The sequence below is a fragment of the Silurus aristotelis genome (assembly GCF_946808225.1).
Source record: "Silurus aristotelis genome assembly, chromosome: 6".
Taxonomy (NCBI): Eukaryota; Metazoa; Chordata; class Actinopteri; order Siluriformes; family Siluridae; genus Silurus; species Silurus aristotelis.
Window position 1 is genome coordinate 1,773,950 of NC_139579.1, and position 10,013 is coordinate 1,783,962.

The 10,013-nt window shown below is 37.4% G+C and overlaps 1 protein-coding gene and 1 long non-coding RNA gene across 3 annotated transcripts; one reads left to right on the forward strand and one right to left on the reverse strand.

The window, feature by feature from the left end:
* Nucleotides 1–1,429: 1,429 nt before the first annotated feature.
* Nucleotides 1,430–3,738, forward strand: LOC310728131. The gene is made up of 2 exons (XR_014534191.1): nucleotides 1,430–1,786; nucleotides 1,914–3,738. It is a non-coding gene; the product is annotated as an uncharacterized lncRNA (long non-coding RNA).
* On the reverse strand, nucleotides 1,437–9,049 carry LOC310728130 (autoimmune regulator-like). Of its 2 annotated transcripts, none has more exons than XM_083545287.1 (11): nucleotides 8,912–9,049; nucleotides 8,640–8,805; nucleotides 6,632–6,806; nucleotides 6,354–6,527; nucleotides 5,785–5,922; nucleotides 5,529–5,668; nucleotides 4,926–4,988; nucleotides 4,269–4,578; nucleotides 3,623–3,718; nucleotides 1,923–3,161; nucleotides 1,437–1,814 (listed from the first exon to the last, which is right to left on the reverse strand). In XM_083545287.1, the coding sequence occupies exons 2-8, from the start codon at nucleotides 8,796–8,798 to the stop codon at nucleotides 4,333–4,335; spliced, it is 1,095 nt and encodes a 364-aa protein (XP_083401413.1). In that variant the 5' UTR covers nucleotides 8,799–8,805; nucleotides 8,912–9,049; the 3' UTR covers nucleotides 1,437–1,814; nucleotides 1,923–3,161; nucleotides 3,623–3,718; nucleotides 4,269–4,332. The 2 variants fall into 2 exon arrangements, with proteins under 2 accessions (XP_083401413.1, XP_083401414.1); XM_083545288.1 differs by having other exon boundaries at nucleotides 1,437–1,793; nucleotides 1,917–3,161.
* Nucleotides 9,050–10,013: the final 964 nt, after the last annotated feature.

The window sequence follows — 10,013 nt, forward strand, 5'->3', positions numbered from 1 at the left end:
CCAACCTTATTACTGTTACAGGGAAAAAATTATCGCAAATGAAACGGAAAGAGTTGAAAATATACAACAAATGTAACTTTGGTCAAATAAATAATAAAGTGTCTGGAACAATGAACAAACAGACAGACAGAGAGACAGACAGACAGACAGACAGACAGACAGACAGACAGGCAGACAGGCAGACAGACAGACAGACAGGCAGACAGGCAGGCAGACAGACAGACAGGCAGACAGACAGGCAGACAGGCAGACAGGCAGGCAGACAGACAGACAGGCAGACAGACAGACAGACAGACAGACAGGCAGACAGGCAGGCAGACAGACAGACAGGCAGACAGACAGACAGACAGATGGATTGGAGTTTCGATTCAATCATATAAACAGCAATAGTTTAATAACAACAGACCATTTTCCTTATTAAATTTTTCTGAAATAAACTTCATTCCCTGCTCCGGCCCAGGATCCTGCTGCTAACTGAGCTCTGTCTCAGCTGTTAAGTCCCTGATCTTCTGACCTGCACAGCTCTGTACAGCGGCTCCCTAAAGGGACACAGCAACATCTTGTGGACATATGTCTCACATGTTGTAAAAAAGACGAGGAGGTTGCAGTTTAAGTTCATTCCAAAGCTCTTCTATGAGTTTGAGGAGGTCAGGGTCCTTTGCATGACACTCAATTCTTCAACTCCAACCTTAAAACCAACAATTTTATCGTTGTGTAGTTTTGTGCAACAGTGTTCGAAAATGTTCGTTCCAGTTAAGGAAAATTGTGATAATGCAGCGTACGAAGACAGTCTGTGCAAATGTGTGGTTCAATCATTGTAGGAAAAGTTTGTTGAAACAGATAATGTAAAAAATAATCATAGTATCCAAAACTTTCGAGACTAGTTTTGTAACACACCAGTAGATGGCAGCACAAGGCTGCACGCACAGTCACAGGAAGCACAAATCAGTGTCCTAAAAGACGTCATCCTATGTACATCCGGAGCTGTGCAACTGGTACTATTTTGACCACGTGCATTACCACGTCTGTGATTTCATTATGAAGAGCAAGTTAGAACAAAATGCAAACATGAACTTATTCATGCCAATGCACTCTGTCACCCAGCTCTCCTCATGATATTTGGCTCCTGTGGACTTCGCCCTCTTCTTAAAGATGAAGAGCCGGCTCAAAGGTCATCGTTTTGACACCGTTGTGGAGATCCAGCGTGAATAGCAGAAGAGCTTGAAATACTTCGTTTGTCTATGTTACTTTATTGTACAGAGTAGAGATGAACTGCAGCGGATTTCTACTGGATTTTCTGCTGCAGGAGGAACTGATTCTGTGATTTCTGTGTCTCATAAGACTGAGATCTCCTCTCACATACAGAAACCAGATACCAGCCAGCTGCAAGACCACAAATCGGTGTCTGATGATCTTGCAAGAAAACACGTTAACAGTTGATTTGTGAGCTTTTATTTTGTAAAATACAACTCAAATTGTACAAATTGTGAAACAAACAAGTCACTCAAAGTAAAAAAAAAAAGGACAAAGTTTTAAAGCAAACTTTCAAAAAAGGATCTTCAATCGACTAATAAAATAACAGGATCATGTCACAAAGTCAAAGAACCATTAGTGTTCAGCTGACAAATAAAATTCAAATATATTATTATAGATAAAGTAAAACAAAATATGATTTGATGCACCTCTCAGTCTCAGAGAGCCCCAATGTTTTTATTCATTCTTCAACATACGCTGGATCTCAAGGTTTTATAAATTTAGCTCTTTTTGTGCAGGTGGTCGCCAGGAGGTGGTAGCTCAGTGGTTAAGGCATTGGGCTTTGGATCAGAAGATCACAGGTTCAAACCACCACCACCAAGCTGCCACTGCTGGGCCTAAAACCCTCCCCTGCTCTGTTGTAAGTCGCTCTGTATAAGGGCGTCTGCCAAATGGCGCAAATGTAAATGTTAACGACGTCTTCAACAAAGGTGCAAAATATAATTGGTAATGATCATTGACAATTAAAATATAGTGGAGTAAAAAGTACATCTATTAAATCAAAAATGTGGTTGAGTAAAAGTTGCTAGGATCTTTAATACTCTAAAACTAGAAAGTAGCCAAAAAAAATACAAAAATACGTTAATGATGTACATTTACTCAAATACTTTACTCCACTGCTCTGAGCGAGAAATGACTCAACATCTCCTCCAACTCGCTCTTATTCAGTCTCTCCAACACAAATCTGGGAATATCAGTCATACAGAGATTAAGACGTGTATGAAAGATATTTAAAGTGAATTGACAGAGAAAATGAGAATGAGAGAGAATGATTGTTTATGAGTGCTTTAGGAATAAATTGAATGCCCAGCTATACCTAAATGCCCAGTTATCAAAATTTTTCATCATAATCAGAATGAACCAAATGATCAAATATCTCACTGCTGTATTAAATTTTCCAGGCGTTTAACACAGACAAAAAAAAAAGAGTTTTGTAGTTTTGAAACACACCAGCAGATGGCAGCACAAGGCTGCACGCACAGTCACTGGGAGCGCCGACCTTCATAAGTCAGTGTGCCAAAAGACATCGTCGTGTGTACATTTGGAGCTGTTGCAACTGGTGCTATTCTGACCACGTGCGTTACCACGTCTGCGATTTCATCATGGAGAGCAAGTTATTATCGTCTTTATCGACATTCGTGGCATTGTGCGTCGTTGTTATGAACACAGTTATTATTCAACTTCATGCATTTACAGACATAAAGCCCAGATTTGCAGTAGTGACCAGTAACCTAAAAATCTATTTCTATTCTAATCTAATGAGCAAAACGTATTATTTTATCATTGTGATTAGTACATAGTGCGCCACTTTCGCATATACTGTAATTATTCACACTTAATTTTTGATTATTTATATGCATTGATCAAATAATGTATCACTTTGTGTCATAAAGCTATCTAGACATTATAGAACAAATCCAGAGCAACAGATGAAACAGATAAACAACACACAAGGTTACATTTTAGAGCAAAAACACACTTTACTCCAAAACACTTTCTGAAAACCATCACCACTACTGACACTCTCATCACATAGAGAATCAATGCTACTGGATTTTAAAGACACTGTAGAAATTTCTCTGAACGTTTTTGCGCACTTTGTTTTCCCCCTGGACAGGCACGTTACCCTGCGCACACACACACACACACACACACACACACACACACACACACACACACACACACACACACAGTCATTCAGGTTAAATATGAATCCATATAAATACAATGGCCTCCTTCTTTAATATTGGCACCCCATTGGTTAACATGTGCAAAGAATGTTGTGTCTTCTTAAAACCTTGAAATTTAGATCTGGAGAGATTCTGTACAGGGGAACGATCTCAGTTTTTTTGTCAAAGGGAGGTTGCACAAAGTATTGACCAAAAGCGATCTTATAATTGAATTAAAACTGTGTTCTGAACACAATAATGTGATATCTGTGATCATTTCTGTGAATTTTCAGAACAAAAGATCTGAAGGTAAAACAATAAGAACAGCCTTCTTTGCTCATACTTACCAAAGTGCCAATTTTAGAAAGAGAGCAGTGCATATAATATCATATAATCTTTAATCTATATCTGTGTCATACCCCGTTTGAAGATTTGTAGATGTGGTTGATGTCTTGCACAAACTCTTTCACTGTTTTATACTCATTATTTTGCAGCTTGTTCTTCACTTGGTCCAGCTGGCAAAAGAAAAAAAGAATAAATATTACATTATATATTGATGTTTACTAAGGAAACATGGGTTGGGGATGCGGACGATGGCCTACTGATTTCCCAACTGAGGCAGTTGCTCCTGAGGTACCAGTGACCAGTGCTCCTGTCTCTTTATTCTTTTTGGATATGCTTGATTCATCCCATTGCCCTACCTCTGGATGGAGTTCTCTCAATTGGACCAGCCTAAAGATCCATGAACAGCCTAAAGATCCATTAAGTTTCTGTGCAACTCAAGAACTTTGAGGATGGATTTGGACTGTAATTAATATTAACAGTCTACTACAATGGGCTCAGGACCACAGTTTACATTTGAGTGTGTATCACTGAACGTTAGAACCCCAACAATGATGGGACTGTAATGAACAGTTGTCAAGCACTGACATGATGAGGTCATTCACACTCATGTGCTTCTTCCAAATCATCTAAAAAAATCAATATGTCTCAAGAACCCAGTTCAAATACTGACAACACCTCCACCATTGCATTAAATGTAAAGCATTTAGTCGAATTTCTTACCTTGGTGACATTACGCTCTGTAAGCATAAGCTGTGTGTCTTTATACAAATGCAGCAGCAAATACTCACAGCGCTGAGGAATGAAATACACAAACATCAGAACCACCGCAATCCGCGCGCGCGTGTGTGTGTGTGTGTGTGTGTGTGTGTGTGTGTATTGTATTATTTAAACATGTGTGAATGTGCTTGAAGATGTCTTGAAGTGCTGGTAAATGGCAGTGATGGTGGAAAGCGAGACTGCACTCTGTACAATTCACTAGATTTTCTCCACGATTACAAATTTTACACACATCATCATCATTCTCCTGATGCTTCAAAAACACAAAACACCAAAATTATAAGTTGCATTCGAAAGTAAGTTATTCAAACAATTTCGTTTTTTGCCCAGTACACCCACTAGCTCACTCTATCACGCGACAGCTATGCTTAAGCTGATATGCACCCACGGTTTTTTAGTATTGCTACGAGAGACAGGAAAAAGAACTATATGGCTCCTCCAGAGAACATGGCCTGGTTTGCTCTTTTGGACGCCTGGCCACGGATGGTTGTGGCATCGTCACGATTGCTCATTGATAAGACAAACACTTTTCCTTTGCACTAATGGGAACACACTCATTTCTTGACATTTGGAAGTTTTCATAGCTTTTTTTTTATTCACCGTTTTCTTCGGATGACAGAGTTGACAGCGACACCCTTGTGGATGGACATCCAAAATCTTTTTCTGTAAAAGCAAAAAAAAACATTTACAAGAATGATGTGATGTGTTAACTTCCCTGATCACAAATGTTTGGGACACTGTGAAAAATGTAAATAAAAACAGAACGCAACGATCTCAGAAAAGATTTCATTCACAGTTGAACATATCAAATGTTGAAACTGAGAAAATGTACTACATTTTCTACAGGGAAATTGAAGGTTGTTTTGAATTTGATTGATGCAACACATCTGTTGTAGGACGGAGCTACAAAAGTCTGAAAATGTCAGTGTTAATAAAAAGAAAGAGCTGAAGGAACAATCGACTCATGAGGTTAATTGGCAAACAGATCATTAACATGATCGGGAATAAAAAGTGTATCTTATACACGCGGAGTCTCTCAGAAGTAAAGATGTTTCAGAGAGAGAAAATGAAAGTGAAAAGAGAAGGTCAATGAAACACAATACCTCTAACAAAGCCTAGAATGTACTAATGGTATATATAAGGTATATATAATATATAATGTGCACAAGGTGTGTTTGCTCAGATGTCAGTATCCTGCATTACCTGCACCAGGTATTTAAGGGTTTTGCTATCAAACAGTATATCTTTCTCCCAGTGTCCATCTGTCCCAGTTATCCCCTGCTTCACAAACTCCTCAGGAGTGAACCAGCGCCCCTCAGCACAGATGCTCTTAGTGGACGCTCCTGCAACACACACGTAAGAACACACTGTGTTCTGGGTGTGTGTGACTTCCCCAGGTAATTCACACACACCCAGCTTTCCACATGACGTAAAATAAAACATGTAGATGATTTCCAACCTGTAAATCTTCTTTTATATAACTTTCCACTGACAGAACCACAGCTGACTGGAAACCAGTCTTGTACGCTGTCCTCATTTCCGCTGTCTTTCTGCTGCTCTTCACTGGATTCTATCTCCTCTGGACTGGTTTCCAAATCTAATAAAGAACAATGAATCAGATGCAAAAACACATGGAAGGGAATTTACGTCCATTATAATATATATATTCACATCCCAGAGAAAAAAGATGTTTTTAAAAGCAGCAACAACTTTTCTGAACGACGAGAACAATAATGAACTTTTCACCAAAGGATGACCATTTGTTTATATTAGTTTCATATATTCCTGGTGGTGGTGGTGGTGGTGGTGGTGGGGGCTGTAGCTCAAATTGCAGAAGAAGTTATTGCTGTTACGCTCGACGGGTCAGGATTGGTTTCACAGCAAAAGGGGGACCAACACAATATTAAGCAGGTGGTCATAATGTTATGCTGATCAGTGTGTTATGTAAAACCCAGAACTTATCTAAATTCTAAAACCCAAACACATTCGGGCCAATGTCCACCCACGTCAGTTTGTGCTTACACTTACCAAACATCGGCTTTGTGTGGTCAGAGCTGGAAACAAGAGAAGGACCAGGTTCCTCCTCCTCCTCTATCTCAACAATTTTCTTTCTCTTTGTTCCACGCTCCTCGTGTTCTGCCTTCTTTTCTTCACTTCCTGTGGGTTTCTCTATTGACGGTTTACTAGGAACCATAAATTGTCCTTTGACAAATACAGAAAAAAAAAAAACTTTATAATATCCACCATACCAGTGATATGAATTTCTATAATTTTTAACAACACTGAGGCGAAAAAGAGGGACTTACTTGCATACAGTTTGTTTTGAAGTAAATGCAGAAAAGGATATTTGCGCAGCATGTGCTCCTGAAATACACAATGCCAAAACTCCTTCACACAGTCTTCTCCATTGTCCTCCACATGTTGCAAAACCTGATACACTCCTTTCTGTATGTTCTCCCTACTTTTCATCTTCATCACCTTCTGCAGAGAGAGAGAGAGAGAGAGAGAGAGAGAGAGAGAGAGAGAGAGAGAGAGAGAGAGAGAGAAAATGATAGACACTAAAATTTGGGGGAAATTATGAGCAAAACCCAGATTTATTAAAAAAATTATTCTTAAAAAAAAAAAAAACTTTACATTATAGACATTCAATAAAAGTGTGTATGTGTGTGTACAAAATTATAATCTGAATTCCCTCAGTGGCGGACCGCAAGTTTGTTTATTCTCCACCTCTCCTTTATTATTTTTTACACATGAAAACATAGACAACACTGCTAGGATATACAGTATATATATATATATATATATCAAATGAATCTAGAGTTACTGCAGTGTCACTCTGTACTGGAAATATGATTTGTTTTTGCACATGCATGAAAATGCTCATGAATAGCCCCCCTGGCTAATTTGGCCCCATCCTCCAGATAATTTTACTTATTTCATCAACATTTTTGATTGATTCAATGCAGAAAGCTGCTCCAAGGCTTTCCAAACCCTTTATACATCACTAGTTTTATTGCCGTTTGTTGATTTTCCTACTATACTATTATGTATTTTGTGATACACTAAATCAGTCTTTTCTGAAGCTTTTTGTTTCATTTCTATTTTGTTTCCCCCAAAATGGTTTGACATGAAGAATGTTAAGCATTTAGCATCTCCCCTTCCAGATAATTTAGTTTACATAAAGTAATCAGTGAATGATCTGAAGATCCAACACTAATATAAGACCACTGAGCTCAGTTTCTGAGACTTTTTATAATATACAGTATTTCTGTAAAACATTTGCATTATCAATTCACTTGTACTGTCTGTTCATTTCATCTTAATGTCCTATGTCCTAATTTTATTTGTGTACAAGCATCATTACTTCAAGCAAGAATCTCGATCTTAATCTTTATTTTAATTTCCGTCTCAACGTCTATTATTGTCACTGTGTTTTTTTTTATAGTTTTGATTTTGTGATAACGTGTCATGACTAATTATTCAGCAATTAAGTCATTTTGGGTGTAAAAAAAGATCTAAAAAAAACCTAAAAAATGCTATTACATTTTCATTATATTTACATTTACATTTGCGGCATTCAGCAGACGCCCTTATCCAGAGTGACGTACAAAAGTGCTTTGAGTCTCTAGTAATGAATAAATCTACACTGGTACGCTACATTACAAACTTAATATAAATATAACCCTTGAAGATATAACCCCTATTAGAACTCAAACTTTTTTAAACTTCCTCTAACACTAAACTGAATGGATCAGGGGAATGTCCATGTTTTAAATAAACAGATGTTTCTATATTATTAATCATTATTACTTATTTTTAGTAAAACATTATTACAAATTATTTCATATCATTCTCAGAATTTGTTCATGAGAAATACAGCTGTTTATTTGGTTTCTGGTCATTTGAGTGGAGTAAAGAATAATTAATCAAAATAAAACCTGAAGTCAAGTGTTACAGAAGTAGCTGCTTTTTTATAGCAGAATCGAACCTTAACGGTGCCTTTTGTTATTTATAGCTTTTACTAGTACTGGATCAGAAAACCAGGAAAGTGAAAGAACCTGTTTTTTGCAACATAATACATCAGGTATAAAGTTTCCCAATTTAGTGTAATAAAGGTTTTAAGTACGACAATAAAAGTCTTACACAATGAAACAGCTCAATTTAAGCTTTAGATTATTTCAAGATATATATATATATATATATATATATATATATATATATATATATATATATATATATATATATATATATATATGTATGGTAAGTCAATTAATTCGAACAAAGAAATAAAAATGTCCCATCTTCCTCTCTTGCCTTGTAAAGATCATCAGACACCAATTTGTAGTCTTTCAGCTGGCTGATGAAGGTATGTGGTTCCTGTAAGTGAGAGGAGATCTCAGTCTTATGGCGGTGAAAACACTGAATCAGCTCCACCGACGGCAGAACATCCAGTATGGACATGTTGAAGTTCATCTCTATTCTGTACAATAAAGTAACATAGATACACATGATTATATATTTACCGCCCCAATTACATCAAACACAACATAAAGTATTTTGCTCCAGGAAAAGAAAGATTATCTTACTTTCTCTGTGGTCTCAATCAAAGCGAGTGAACGAGCAAGTGGATGGAAATCAATGATAGAGCGATACAGTGAGGATGTATTTTGAGTGTAGCAGACACACCCTCGGCTTAAACAAATCAAGGCACGTCTTGCTATTTCACTCCTATGAAGGTGGTGCACTACGCCAAGAAACGAAACGTTCTTTTTCCAGGAACAAGGTGCTTCATAAATCAACATCGTTACAAAAGACTTAAACTAACTAGTATATGAGCAGACCACAACACGTAACAACAGACCAGTTAAACAACCCAGAATATCTTTTATATTTTCGATTCTCCCATGTAGCTACATTTAGCTCTGATGACAGCTTGACAAACTCATGTCACCTGGAAGGGTTTTCAGGTCATAGATGTGCTTTGTCAAGAGTCATTTTGTGATCTCTTGCCCTCTTAATGTGCTTTAGACCATCAGTTGTCTTGTGCAGAGGAAAGGGTGAGTCAAAAGCTCCATTAGTGCTACTACAACTACTGTACAAATTCATATTATGGCAAGAAACACTCAGGCTGATTAAGAGAATGCCAAGAGCCAATAAAATTACATATTAACTATAAATAATGCTATAATTATTCAAGAGAATTTATTTATTTTATTTATTTTCGCATAAAATCATCAACTTAAGTGCTTGAATCTCTTTCAAAAATAATAAATTCTTCCATTATCAATGGTTATGCACCTAATGCTTTCAAACTGGTAGTCAGTCAATCAACCCTCTAATTAAGAAACCTGACCGTGACACCAAAACAGCTTTTGACAACACTGATCATAATCTCCTCTCTCCTAGACTAGAAAATGTTGTTGGAATGAAGGGAACATCTCTCTCCTGGCTCAGGTCTTTTTTGACTCAGTTTTTTTATGTAAATGGTGAGTTCTCCACACTCTCTGAGGTAAAGTTTGGTGTTCCGCAAGGATCTGTCTTAGGCCCGCTGCTTTTCTCTTTATACATGCTGCCTCTGGGTGAAATCATACGTAAACATGGTACTAGCTTCCATTGCTATGCTGACAGTGCTTGATAACTTCCTTCTGATTAATTTGGACAAGATGGAAGTCCTTTTACTAGGACCAC

What these genes read in the sequence shown, in the direction of transcription:
- LOC310728130 (XM_083545287.1), bottom strand. Translation starts at nt 8,798, where the DNA reads ATGAACTTCAACATGTCCATACTGGATGTTCTGCCGTCGGTGGAGCTG. An exon ending in CCCTTAAATACCTGGTGCAG is followed by an intron (nt 4,989 to 5,528) that starts GTAATGCAGGAT and finishes TTGCTTTTACAG; the next exon opens with AAAAAGATTTTGGATGTCCA. An exon ending in TCTGTCATCCGAAGAAAACG is followed by an intron (nt 4,579 to 4,925) that starts GTGAATAAAAAA and finishes GTGTTTTTGAAG; the next exon opens with CATCAGGAGAATGATGATGA.